The sequence below is a fragment of the Argopecten irradians genome, chromosome 5, assembly GCF_041381155.1.
Source record: "Argopecten irradians isolate NY chromosome 5, Ai_NY, whole genome shotgun sequence".
Taxonomy (NCBI): Eukaryota; Metazoa; Mollusca; class Bivalvia; order Pectinida; family Pectinidae; genus Argopecten; species Argopecten irradians.
This window is the reverse complement of record NC_091138.1, coordinates 6,952,353-6,970,852: the sequence shown is the minus strand read 5'-3', so window position 1 is coordinate 6,970,852 and position 18,500 is coordinate 6,952,353. Positions and strand designations below refer to the sequence as shown.

Sequence of the window (18,500 nt, the reverse complement as noted above, 5' to 3'; positions counted from 1 at the left end):
TCAGACACACACTACCTTACATCAGACACACACTACCTTACATCATACCCACACACTACCTTACATCAGACACACACTACCTTACATCATACACACACTACCTTACATCAGACACACACTACCTTACATCATACACCACACTACCTTACATCATACCCCACACTACCTTACTTCACACACACTACCTTACATCAGACACCACACTACCTTACATCAGACACACACTACCTTACATCAGACACACACTACCTTACATCAGACACACACTACCTTACATCATACCCCACACTACCTTACATCATACCCCACACCACCTTACATCAGACATCACACTACCTTACATCAGACACTCACTACCTTACATCAGACACACACTACCTTACAATCATACCCCACACACACCTACCTATCAGATCACACACTACCTTACATCAGACACACACTACCTTACATCAGACACACACTACCTTACATCAGACACACACTACCTTACATCAATACCCACACTACCTTACATCAGACACACACTACCTTACATCAGACACACACTACCTTACATCATTACCCCACACACTACCTTACATCAGACACACACTACCTTACATCAGACACACACTACCTTACATCAGACCCCACACTACCTTACATCAGACCCACACACTACCTTACATCAGAACCCTACATACCTCTTACATTCTACCCTTACACTACATACCACACACACTTACCTTACATCAGACACACACTACCTTACATCAGACACACACTACCTTACATCAGACACACACTACCTTACATCAGACACACACTACCTTACATCATACCCCACACTACCTTACATCATACCCCACACTACCTTACATCAGACACACACTACCTTACATCAGGGACACACACTACCTTACATCATACCTTACATCAGACACACACTACCTTACATCAGACACACACTACCTTACATCAGACACACACTACCTTAATATCAGACACACACTACCTTACATTACATCAGACCCATCATACACCACTACCTTACATCAGACCACACTACCTTACATCAGACACACACTACCTTACATCAGACACACACTACCTTACATCAGACACACACTACCTTACATCATACCCCACACTACCTTACATCAGACACACACTACCTTACATCATACCCCACACTACCTTACATCATACCCCACACTACCTTACATCAGACACACACTACCTTACATCAGACACACACTACCTTACATCATACCCCACACTACCTTACATCATACCCCACACTACCTTACATCAGACACACACTACCTTACATCAGACCCACACTACCTTACATCATACCCCACACTACCTTAACATCAGACACACCTGACACTACCTTACATCAGACATACACCACTACCTTACATCAACACACACTACCTTACATCATACCCACACTACCTTACATCACATCACTACACTTACATCAGACTACACTACCTTACATCAGACACACACTACCTTACACAGACACACACTACCTTACATCATACCCCACACTACCTTACATCAGACACACACTACCTTACATCAGACACACACTACCTTACATCAGACACACACAGCTACCTTACATCAGACACCACACTACCTTACATACATACAGACCCCACTACCTTACATCATACCCCTGACACACTACCTTACATCAGACACACACTACCTTACATCAGACACACACACTACCTTACATCAGACACACACTACCTTACATCATACCCCACACTACCTTACATCAGACACACACTACCTTACATCAGACAACACACACTACCTTACATCAGACACACACTACCTTACATCAGACACACACTACCTTACATCATACCCCATACTACCTTACATCAGACACACACTACCTTACATCATACCCCACACTACCTTACATCATACCCCACACTACCTTACATCAGACACACACTACCTTACATCAGACACACACTACCTTACATCATACACACACTACCTTACATCATACACACACTACCTTACATCATACCCCACACTACCTTACATCATACCCCACACTACCTTACATCAGACACACACTACCTTACATCAGACACACACTACCTTACATCATACCCCACACTACCTTACATCATACCCCACACTACCTTACATCAGACACACACTACCTTACATCAGACACACACTACCTTACATCATACCCCACACTACCTTACATCATACCCCACACTACCTTACATCAGACACACACTACCTTACATCAGACACACACTACCTTACATCAGACACACACTACCTTACATCAGACACACACTACCTTACATCAGACACACACTACCTTACATCAGACACACACTACCTTACATCAGACCCCACACTACCTTACATCAAGACACCACACTACCTTACATCAGACACACACTACCTTACATCAGACACACACTACCTTACATCAGACACACACTACCTTACATCAGACACACACTACCTTACATCATACCCCACACTACCTTACATCAGACACACACTACCTTACATCAGACACACACTACCTTACATCATACCCCACACTACCTTACATCAGACACACACTACCTTACATCATACCCCACACTACCTTACATCAGACACACACTACCTTACATCAGACACACACTACCTTACATCAGACACACACTACCTTACATCAGACACCACACTACCTTACATCAGACACACACTACCTTACATCAGACACACACTACCTTACATCAGACACACACTACCTTACATCATACCCCACACTACCTTACATCATACCCCACACTACCTTACATCATACCCCTTACTACCTTACATCAGACCCCACACACTACCTTACATCAGACACACACTACCTTACATCATACCCCACACTACCTTACATCAGACACACACTACCTTACATCAGACACACACTACCTTACATCAGACACACACTACTTACATCTTTACATCACCTACATCATACACACTACCTTACATCAGACCCCACACTACCTTACATCAGACACACACTACCTTACATCACACCCCACACACTACCTTACATCATACACACACACTACCTTTACATATACATCACTACCATCACACACTACCTTACATCATACCCCACACTACCTTACATCAGACACACACACTACCTTACATCAGACACACCACACTACCTTACATCAGACACACACTACCTTACATCAGACACACACTACCTTACCTTATCAGACCACACACACTACCTTACATCACACTACCTTACACACTACCTTACATCAGACACACACTACCTTACATCAGACACACACTACCTTACATCAGACACACACTACCTTACATCATACCCCACACTACCTTACATCAGACACACACTACCTTACATCATACACACACTACCTTACATCATACCCCACACTACCTTACATCATCACACTACCCATCAACACACACTACCTTACATCATACACACACTACTACCTTAGACACACACTACCTCAGACACACACTACCTTACATCAGACCCCACACTACCTTACATCAGACACACACTACCTTACATCAGACACACACTACCTTACATCAGACACACACTACCTTACATCAGACACACACTACCTTACATCAGACACACACTACCTTACATCATACCCCACACTACCTTACATCAGACACACACTACCTTACATCAGACACACACTATACCTTACATCAGACACACACTACCTTACATCAGACACACACCTACACACTCAGACACACACTACCTCATCAGACACACACTACCTTACATCATACCCCACACTACCTTACATCAGACACACACTACCTTACACATCACACTACCCCACACTACCTTACATCAGACACACACTACCTTACATCAGACCCCACACTACCTTACATCAGACACACACTACCTTACATCAGACACACACTACCTTACATCAGACACACACTACCTTACATCAGACACACACTACCTTACATCAGACACACACTACCTTACATCATACCCCACACTACCTTACATCATACCCCACACTACCTTACATCAGACACACACTACCTTACATCAGACACACACTACCTTACATCAGACACCCACACTACCTTACATCATACCCCACACTACCTTACATCAGACACACACTATCAGACCTTACATCAGACACACACACTACCTTACATCAGACACCCCACACTACCTTACATCAGACCCACACACATCACCTTACATCAGACACACACTACCTTACACATCAGACACACACACTACCTTACATCAGACACACACTACCTTACATCAGACACACACTACCTTACATCAGACACACACTACCTTACATCAGACACACACTACCTTACATCATACCCCACACTACCTTACACACTCCTTATCAGCACTACCTTACATCAGACCCACACTACTACCTTACATCAGACACACACTACCTTACATCAGACACACACACTACCTTACATCATACCCCACACTACCTTACATCAGACACACACTACCTTACATCAGACACACACTACCTTACATCAGACACACACTACCTTACATCAGACACACACTACCTTACATCATACACACACTACCTTACATCAGACACACACTACCTTACAGACATACCCTTACATCATACCTTACATCAGACACACACTACCTTACATCAGACACACACTACCTTACATCAGACACACACTCCTTACACTACCTTACATCAGACACCACACTACCTTACATCAGACACACACTACCTTACATCAGACACACACTACCTTACATCAGACCCCACACTACCTTACATCAGACACACACTACCTTACATCAGACACACACTACCTTACATCAGACACACACTACCTTACATCAGACACCACACTACCTTACATCAGACACACACTACCTTACATCAGACACACACTACCTTACATCAGACACACACTACCTTACATCAGACACCACACTACCTTACATCAGACACACACTACCTTACATCATACACACACTACCTTACATCAGACACACACTACCTTACATCAGACACACACTACCTTACATCAGACACACACTACCTTACATCATACCCCACACTACCTTACATCATACCCCACACTACCTTACATCATACCCCACACTACCTTACATCAGACACACTACCTTACATCAGACCTTACCTTACATCATACACACACTACCTTACATCATACCCACACACCTACCTTACATCTACCTTACATCATACACCACACTACCTTACATCATACCCCACACTACCTTACATCAGACACACACTACCTTACATCATACCCCACACTACCTTACATCAGACACACACTACCTTACATCAGACACACACTACCTTACATCATACCCCACACTACCTTACATCAGACACACACTACCTTACATCAGACACACACTACCTTACATCATACCCACACTACCTTACATCAGACACACACTACCTTACATCAGACACACACTACCTTACATCATACCCCACACTACCTTACATCATACACCACACTACCTTACATCAGACACACACTACCTTACATCAGACACACACCCTTACATCAGACACACACTACCTTACATCAGACACACACTACCTTACATCATACACACACTACCTTACATCATACCCCACACTACCTTACATCATACACACACTACCTTACATCAGACACACACTACCTTACATCAGACACCACACTACCTTACATCAGACACACACTACCTTACATCATACCCCACACTACCTTACATCAGACACACACTACCTTACATCAGACACACACTACCTTACATCATACCCCACACTACCTTACATCAGACACACACTACCTTACATCAGACACACACTACCTTACATCATACCCCACACTACCTTACATCATACCCCACACTACCTTACATCAGACACACACTACCTTACATCAGACACACACTACCTTACATCAGACACACACTACCTTACATCAGACACACACTACCTTACATCATACCCCACACTACCTTACATCATACCCCACACTACCTTACATCAGACACACACTACCTTACATCAGACACACACTACCTTACATCATACCCCACACTACCTTACATCATACCCCACACTACCTTACATCAGACACACACTACCTTACATCAGACACACACTACCTTACATCAGACACACACTACCTTACATCATACCCCACACTACCTTACATCAGACACACACTACCTTACATCAGACCCACACTACCTTACATCAGACACACACTACCTTACATCAGACACACACTACCTTACATCATACCCCACACTACCTTACATCATACCCCACACTACCTTACATCATACCCCACACTACCTTACATCATACCCCACACTACCTTACATCATACCCCACACTACCTTACATCAGACACACACTACCTTACATCAGACACACACTACCTTACATCATACCCCACACTACCTTACATCAGACACACACTACCTTACATCATACCCCACACTACCTTACATCAGACACACACTACCTTACATCATACCCCACACTACCTTACATCATACCCCACACTACCTTACATCATACCCCACACTACCTTACATCAGACACACACTACCTTACATCAGACACCACACTACCTTACATCATACCCCACACTACCTTACATCATACCCCACACTACCTTACATCAGACACACACTACCTTACATCAGACCTTACACACACTACCTTACATCAGACACACACTACCTTACATCAGGTACACCAACACTACCTTACATCATACCCCACACTACCTTACATCATACCCCACACTACCTTACATCAGACACACACTACCTTACATCATACCCCACACTACCTTACATCAGACACACACTACCTTACATCATACCCCACACTACCTTACATCATACCCCACACTACCTTACATCATACCCCACACTACCTTACATCATACCCCACACTACCTTACATCAGACACACACTACCTTACATCAGACACACACTACCTTACATCAGACACACACTACCTTACATCATACCCCACACTACCTTACATCAGACACACACTACCTTACATCAGACACACACTACCTTACATCAGACACACACTACCTTACATCATACCCCACACTACCTTACATCAGACACACACTACCTTACATCAGACACACACTACCTTACATCAGACACACACTACCTTACATCATACACACACTACCTTACATCATACCCCACACTACCTTACATCATACCCCACACTACCTTACATCAGACACACACTACCTTACATCAGACACACACTACCTTACATCAGACACACACTACCTTACATCAGACACACACTACCTTACATCAGACACCCCACACTACCTTACATCATACACACACACTACCTTACATCATACAAACACACTACCTTACATCAAGACACACACTACCTTACAATCATACCCCACACTACCTTACATCATACCACCACACTACTTACATCCATACACACACTACCTTACACATCATACCCCAACTACCTAGCATCAGACACACACTACCTTACATCAGACACAAACACTACCTGTACATCAGACACACACTACAACCTTACATCATACCCCACACTACCTTACATCATACCACATACCTTACCTTACATCATACCCCACACTACCTTACATCATACACACACTACCTTACATCAGACACACACTACCTTACATCAGACACACACTACCTTACATCAGACACACACTACCTTACATCAGACACACACTACCTTACATCAGACACACACTACCTTACATCATACCCCACACTACCTTACATCAGACACACACTACCTTACATCAGACACACACTACCTTACATCAGACACACACTACCTTACATCAGACCCCACACTACCTTACATCAGACACACACTACCTTACATCAGACCCCACACTACCTTACATCAGACACACAACTACCTTACATCAGACACACACCCACCTTACATCTGACACACACTACCTTACATCATACCCCACTACTACCTTACATCATACCCCACACTACCTTACATCAGACACACACTACCTTACATCATACCCCACACTACCTTACATCAGACACACACTACCTTACATCATACCCCACACTACCTTACATCATACCCCACACTACCTTACATCAGACACACACTACCTTACATCATACCCCACACTACCTTACATCAGACACACACTACCTTACATCAGACACACACTACCTTACATCATACCCCACACTACCTTACATCAGACACACACTACCTTACATCAGACCCCACACTACCTTACATCAGACACACATCTACCTTACATCATCACACACACTACCTTACATCATACACACCACACTACCTTACATCATACCCCACACTACCTTACATCAGACACACACTACCTTACATCATACCTTACCACACTACCTTACATCTAGACACACACACTACTTACATCAGACACACACTACCGTTACAGCATACCCACACACTACCTTACATCAGACACCACACTACCTTTACATCAGACACACACTACCTTACATCAGGCACACAACACTACCTTACATCAGACACACACTACTACGCTTACATCATACCCCACAACTACCTTACATCAGACACCCACACTACCTTACATCATACACCCCACCACTACCTTACATCAGACACACACTACCTTACATCAGACCCCACACTACCTTACATCAGACCCCACTACCTTACATCAGACACACACTACTATATTACATCAGACACACACACTACCTTACATCAGACCACACAACTACCTTACATCAGACCACACACTACCTTACATCATTACCCCACACTACCTTACATCAGACACAAACTACCTTACATCAGACACACCACACTACCTTACATCAGACCCACAATACCCTACATCAGACACACACTACCTTACATCAGACACACACTACCTTACATCAGACCCCACACTACCTTACATCATACCCCACACTACCTTACATCATACCCCACACTACCTTACATCATACCCCACACTACCTTACATCAGACACACACTACCTTACATCAGACACACACTACCTTACATCAGACACACACTACCTTACATCAGACACACACTACCTTACATCAGACACACACTACCTTACATCAGACACACACTACCTTACATCAGACACACACTACCTTACATCAGACACACACTACCTTACATCATACCCCACACTACCTTACATCAGACACACACTACCTTACATCCAGGACCCCACACACTACCTTACATCAGACACACACTACCTTACATCAGACACCACACCTACCTTACATCAGACACACACTACCTTACATCAGACACCACACTACCTTACATCAGACACACACTACCTTACATCAGACACCACACTACCTTACATCAGACACACACTACCTTACATCAGACACACACTACCTTACATCAGACACACACAACCTTAACATCATACCCCACACTACCTTACAACAGACAACACTATCCATACATCAGACACAAACTACGATTACATCATACCCACACATACCTTACATCAGACACACACTACCTTACATCAGACACACACTACCTTACATCAGACACACACTACCTTACATCATACCCCACACTACCTTACATCAGACCCCACACTACCTTACATCAGACACACACTACCTTACATCAGACCCCACACTACCTTACATCAGACACACACTACCTTACATCAGACCCCACACTACCTTACATCAGACACACACTACCTTACATCAGACACACACTACCTTACATCAGACACACACTACCTTACATCCACACACACACACTACCTTACATCAGACACACACTACCTTACATCAGACCACACTACCTTACATCATACACCCACACTACCTTACATCAGACACACACACCTTACATCAGACACACACTACCTTACATCAGACACACATCCCACACTACCTTACATCAGACCCCACAATACCTACATCAAACATCAGACACACACTACCTTACATCAGACCACACACTACCTACATCAGACACACACACTACCTTACATCAGACACCTCACTACCTTACATCAGACACACACTACCTTACATCAGACCCCACACTACCTTACATCAGACACACACTACCTTACATCAGACACACACTACCTTACATCAGACACACTACCTTACATCAGACACCACACTACCTTACATCATACCCACACTACCTTACATCAGACACACACTACCTTACATGTACATCACACACACTACCTTACATCATACCCCACACTACCTTACATCAGACCCCACACTACCTTACATCAGACACACACACTACCTTACATCAGGACCTACACACTACCTTACATCATACACCACACTACCTTACATCAGACACACACTACCTTACATCAGACCCCACACTACACATCACACACACTACCTTACATCAGACACACACTACCTTACATCATACCCCACACTACCTTACATCATACCCCACACTACCTTACATCATACACCACACACATACCCCCAATACATCAGACCCACACTACTTACATCAGACACACACTACCTTACATCAGACACACATACCTACACACACTACATCAGACATACCACTACCTTACATCACCCCACACTTTACATCAGACACACACTACCTTACATCAGACCACACTACCTTACATCATACACACACTACCTTACATCAGACACACCACACCTACCTTACATCAGACCCACACTACCTTACATCAGACACACACTACCTTACATCATACCCCACACTACCTTACATCAGACACACACTACCTTACATCAGACACACACTACCTTACATCAGACACACACTACCTTACATCATACCCCACACTACCTTACATCAGACACACACTACCTTACATCAGACCATACCTTACATCACACACTACCTTACATCAGACACACACACTACCTTACATCATACCCACACTACCTTACATCAGACACACACTACCTTACATCAGACCCACACACTACCTTACATCAGACACACACTACCTTACATCAGACACACACTACCTTACATCAGACACACACTACCTTACATCATACCCCACACTACCTTACATCATACCCCACACTACCTTACATCATACCCCACACTACCTTACATCAGACACACACTACCTTACATCATACCCCACACTACCTTACATCATACACCACACTACCTTACATCATACCCCACACTACCTTACATCATACCCCACACTACCTTACATCAGACACACACTACCTTACATCAGACCCACACTACCTTACATCATACCCACACACTACCTTACATCAGACACACACACACTACCTTACATCAGACCCCACACTACCTTACATCAGACACACACTACCTTACATCATACCCCACACTACCTTACATCAGACACACACTACCTTACATCAGACACATACTACCTTACATCAGACACACACTACCTTACATCAGACACACACTACCTTACATCAGACACACACTACCTTACATCAGACACACACTACCTTACATCAGACACACACTACCTTACATCAGACACACACTACCTTACATCAGACACACACTACCTTACATCAGACACACACTACCTTACATCAGACACACACTACCTTACATCAGACACACACTACCTTACATCAGACACACACTACCTTACATCATACCCCACACTACCTTACATCAGACACACACTACCTTACATCAGACACCACACTACCTTACATCAGACACACACTACCTTACATCATACACCACACTACCTTACATCAGACCCACACTACCTTACATCAGACACACACTACCTTACATCAGACACACACTACCTTACATCAGACACACACTACCTTACATCAGACACACACTACCTTACATCAGACACACACTACCTTACATCAGACACACACTACCTTACATCAGACACACACTACCTTACATCAGACACACACTACCTTACATCAGACACACACTACCTTACATCATACCCCACACTACCTTACATCAGACACACACTACCTTACATCATACCCACACACTACCTTACATCATACCCACACTACCTTACATCAGACACACACTACCTTACATCATACCCACACTACCTTACATCAGACACACATACCTTACATCAGACACACACTACCTTACATCATACACACACTACCTTACATCAGACACACACTACCTTACATCATACCCACACTACCTTACATCAGACACACACTACCTTACATCATACACACACTACCTTACATCATACCCCACATACCTTACATCAGACCCACACTACCTTACATCATACCCCACACTACCTTACATCAGACACACACTACCTTACATCAGACACACACTACCTTACATCAGACACACACTACCTTACATCAGACACACACTACCTTACATCAGACACACACTACCTTACATCATACCCCACACTACCTTACATCAGACACACACTACCTTACATCAGACACACACTACCTTACATCAGACACACACTACCTTACATCATACCCCACACTACCTTACATCATACCCCACACTACCTTACATCATACACACACTACCTTACATCATACCCCACACTACCTTACATCAGACACACACTACCTTACATCAGACACACACTACCTTACATCATACCCCACACTACCTTACATCATACCCCACACTACCTTACATCATACCCCACACTACCTTACATCATACCCCACACTACCTTACATCAGACACACACTACCTTACATCAGACACACACTACCTTACATCAGACACACACTACCTTACATCAGACACACACTACCTTACATCATACCCCACACTACCTTACATCATACCCACACTACCTTACATCAGACACACACTACCTTACATCTACCTTACATCATACCCCACACTACCTTACATCAGACACACACTACCTTACATCAGACACACACTACCTTACATCAGACACACACTACCTTACATCAGACACACACTACCTTACATCAGACACACACTACCTTACATCAGACCCACACTACCTTACATCATACCCCACACTACCTTACATCATACCCCACACTACCTTACCTCATACACCACACTACCTTACATCATACCCACACTACCTTACATCAGACACACACTACCTTACATCATACCCCACACTACCTTACATCATACACCACACTACCTTACATCATACCCCACACTACCTTACATCAGACACACACTACCTTACATCAGACACACACTACCTTACATCAGACACACACTACCTTACATCATACACCACACTACCTTACATCAGACACACACTACCTTACATCAGACACACACTACCTTACATCATACCCCACACTACCTTACATCATACCCCACAATACCTTACATCAGACACACACTACCTTACATCATACACACACTACCTTACATCAGACACCACACTACCTTACATCATACACCACACTACCTTACATCAGACACATACACTACCTTACATCAGACACACACTACCTTACATCAGACACACACTACCTTACATCATACACACACTACCTTACATCAGACACACACTACCTTACATCAGACACACACTACCTTACATCATACACCCACATACCTTACATCAGACACACACTACCTTACATCAACACACATACCTTACATCAGACCCACACTACCTTACATCATACCCCACATACCTTACATCATACCCACATACCTTACATCAGACACACACTACCTTACATCATACCCCACACTACCTTACATCAGACAACTACCTTACATCATACCCCACACTACCTTACATCAGACACACACTACCTTACATCAGACACACACTACCTTACATCAGACACACACTACCTTACATCAGACACACACTACCTTACATCAGACACACACTACCTTACATCAGACACACACTACCTTACATCAGACCCACACTACCTTACATCAGACACACACTACCTTACATCATACCCCACACTACCTTACATCAGACACACACTACCTTACATCAGACACACACTACCTTACATCAGACACACACTACCTTACATCATACCCCACACTACCTTACATCAGACACACACTACCTTACATCAGACACCACACTACCTTACATCAGACACACACTACCTTACATCATACCCCACACTACCTTACATCAGACACACACTACCTTACATCAGACACACACTACCTTACATCAGACACACACTACCTTACATCAGACACACACTACCTTACATCAGACACACACTACCTTACATCATACCCCACACTACCTTACATCAGACACACACTACCTTACATCAGACACACACTACCTTACATCAGACACACACTACCTTACATCAGACACACACTACCTTACATCAGACACACACTACCTTACATCAGACACACACTACCTTACATCAGACACACACTACCTTACATCAGACACACACTACCTTACATCAGACACACACTACCTTACATCAGACACACACTACCTTACATCAGACACACACTACCTTACATCATACCCCACACTACCTTACATCATACCCCACACTACCTTACATCAGACACACACTACCTTACATCAGACACACACTACCTTACATCAGACACACACTACCTTACATCAGACACACACTACCTTACATCATACCCCACACTACCTTACATCAGACACACACTACCTTACATCAGACACACACTACCTTACATCATACCCCACACTACCTTACATCAGACACACACTACCTTACATCAGACACACACTACCTTACATCAGACACACTACCTTACATCATACCCCACACTACCTTACATCAGACACACACTACCTTACATCAGACACACACTACCTTACATCAGACACACACTACCTTACATCATACACACACTACCTTACATCAGACACACACTACCTTACATCAGACACACACTACCTTACATCATACCCCACACTACCTTACATCATACCCCACACTACCTTACATCAGACACACACTACCTTACATCAGACACACACTACCTTACATCAGACACACACTACCTTACATCAGACACACACTACCTTACATCATACCCCACACTACCTTACATCATACCCCACACTACCTTACATCAGACACACACTACCTTACATCAGACACACACTACCTTACATCAGACACACACTACCTTACATCATACCCCACACTACCTTACATCATACCCCACACTACATTACATCATACCCCACACTACCTTACATCAGACACACACTACCTTACATCAGACACACACTACCTTACATCATACCCCACACTACCTTACATCAGACACACACTACCTTACATCAGACACACACTACCTTACATCAGACACACACTACCTTACATCAGACACACACTACCTTACATCAGACACACACTACCTTACATCAGACACACACTACCTTACATCAGACACACACTACCTTACATCATACCCCACACTACCTTACATCAGACACACACTACCTTACATCAGACACACACTACCTTACATCAGACACACACTACCTTACATCAGACACACACTACCTTTTGTAGATGGTCATGAAGAGACCCCCGCCTAGACCACAACTGTGAAAGTTGATGGCACACTGACATAAAAGTCCAGCGATGGCGGCGTCCACTGCCGATGCTCCTTGGCGAACCATCAGGTTTCTGAAAACAAAGATGTACATGTAGATAAATAATTCTTTAACAATCTCTTTTTTTGAATATGCAACAATTGACTTTTATTATTCAAATTTGCCGATTATCTTTTTTTCATATATCAGATATAAAATATAGGCTGCATTTGGTGAGATTTAAGAAGGGAAAAGTGGTGAGTCTTCAGCGAGCTACTTTTTTCTTTCAGACCCGAACAATGAAGAAATGGGACAATATTTATTTGGTACACCCTATAAAGCTCCACGAGTAAGTTCATAATCAAACAATTAATCTTCAAAGTAACGTGAAGCGGATCGGTACCAAGAAAGGGTTGTTACTTAAAAAATACGTGTGATCCCCTGGTGGCGAATTGAGTATTGACATAACAGCGAGAAAAAATGACAGTCAGCATGCACATTTATGTTCATATTTTACCCATTATTCTGATCTGCTTAGGTGACCTTCAGTTCCAAACTCTCTCGCGTTATAATTAATTATATTGTATACCTGACTGGTGTATTCCCACATAGCTGTTCCTATGGAGATTACTCATTTAGGAAATGTTTATGCACATTGATAACGTGCACACAACAATCTGAAAATGCGAACGTGTGCAATAGTCCAATATTGTAATACTGTGATAACACTCCGATAATGAGCAGGTATAAAAAAGCATGTTAAGCATGTATACCTATGTTTTTGTTTATAATGAAAACGTGGATACTGTATAACCAGATACGTTGAAATTTATAATGGATTCATATCAGTTCAATATATACAGTTTCCTGATTTAAATCAGTTGATATTGATTTGAATTTAATTTGAATCTGTTCACAATGATCTAAGCTGATGGAAATAATACAAAAAAACAGACTTACGTTCCAACTGTAGAACAGTAGCCTGCATCAGAGGCTACAGCTCCATATCTGTAAGTTCCTATCCTTGATCGCGACACAGATATATCCGGTGACACAGGTAGTGGCGCCACATACCTATCCGATGGTGGTGACTCAATCATATCCGGTGACAAAGGTGTAGGTGAATAGTTTAGATTATCATTAGTACTCTCTCCACTTATTGTCGTTACACAGACAACTAAGGCAGCATAGAACCTTGCCATAACAACCATCGCTGGAATGAGAAAACAATAATGTGGTGACATTACAGAAGAAGCTTTGTTTGTTTGTTTGTTTGATTATTTTAACGTCCTATTAACAGCTAGGGTCATGTAAGGACGGCCTCCAATGCGTGCAGAGTGTAGCGTGTGTGAAATGCGAGGTGAGTGTTTTGGGATATTGCGGTATGTTCGTGTTGTGTCTGCTTATATAGCGGAACTATTGTCATTTTTATTGTGCTATATCACTGCAGCATGCCACCGAAGACACCAAGCAAAACATCCCACCAGGTCACATTATACTGACAACGGGCGAACCAGTCGTCCCACTTCCCTGTATGCTGACCGTTAAGCAGGAGAAGAGGCAAGGTCTAATCTAATTGATAGTAACTGAAATATAATAGTGGGAAACGTTCAAAATAATTCTTTCATTGGTTTTGCTCGAATATGAATCTGCACTGCTGAGAAGTCGAAATTGGCCTATCACTTACAGTACTATGGTAGTATGCTTGCCATTGAAATATTTGCGATATAGGTATCTGGCATAATGCGTGATACGGTAATACCCCGGGTATCACTGTTTTTTTCCCCAATAGGATTTTTCGATGGGTATGAATGTTTGTATAACTACCCAAACCAGTGTTTTCCTTTAGGAAATAAAAGTAATACACGGTCAACCAATTACTTTTGCTCAGAAATACTGCACATTTTCCTCTGTCCTAAACTGAAATAGAAAATACCTAGTTTTTTACAATTTTTAACGGATTCAATGCTTCACGAAAAAAGTTATGATGACTAACTTTTTAATATTTTTTTTTCTAAATGGAAAAATTGTGTATAATATTATATTTGATCATGTCAAGCTTATAAAAGACATTTATATATCAGAGCATGCAATGTGCACAGTAACCATGCTTGATCAGCTATGATTTTTAAATGTACCGTTCAGAAATGAAAGTGGTGTGTGTGTGTTTAACCCAAATACAATCAAACATATATTCAAACTGTTAGATTGTTTCAAATATTTTTCAGTAAACATACTAGTGGATGAATGGGGAGTGGTGGGGTCTCTCTCAGGTGGGCAAAATGAGCATGGGGTATTTGATTCTCATGACAGTGGGTAGTATAAGGTTAATGTCAATGAATGTAAGGGGACTGAACTCTGATAGGATTAAGAGGTGAGATGTGTTTCATTGGACAAAAAAGAAAAAACTGTGATGTACTTTGTTTACAAGAAACATATTGTGTGGATAATATAGAAAAGCTATGGGAAAGGGAATGGGGATATAAATGCATTTTTAACAATTACTCTTCTAGATCAGCAGGGGTAGCCATACTATTAAGAAATTCATTTGAATATGAGATACATGGGAGTAGATTGGATAATGAAGGGAGATTTATCATTCTTGATATTTCAATTAATCAAAACAGAATGACAATAGCATGCATTTATGGACCTAATCAAAATTCACAACATTTCTTTGATAACTTTTTGTCTACATTACAGGTATTAATAATATTTCTGTGATATTATGTGGTGACTGGAATACTGTACAGAACAGAGAAATGGATACACATAATATTCTTCACAATAATAACCCAAAGTCTCAGGAAGCCA

General features: G+C 42.4%; 1 protein-coding gene across 1 annotated transcript in view; it reads right to left on the bottom strand.

Moving 5' to 3' along the window:
- LOC138322740 (glutathione hydrolase 1 proenzyme-like) overlaps nt 1-16,990 on the bottom strand; it is a 39,639-nt gene extending 22,649 nt beyond the window's left edge. The window contains exons 1-2 of the mRNA XM_069266822.1: nt 16,647-16,990; nt 15,655-15,780 (exon numbers count right to left, since the gene is read on the bottom strand). Coding sequence (XP_069122923.1) covers nt 15,655-15,780; nt 16,647-16,930 — 410 coding nt within the window. The 5' untranslated portion in view covers nt 16,931-16,990. The remainder of the gene's footprint in view (nt 1-15,654; nt 15,781-16,646) is intronic.
- Between the last annotated feature and the right edge of the window lie 1,510 nt (nt 16,991-18,500).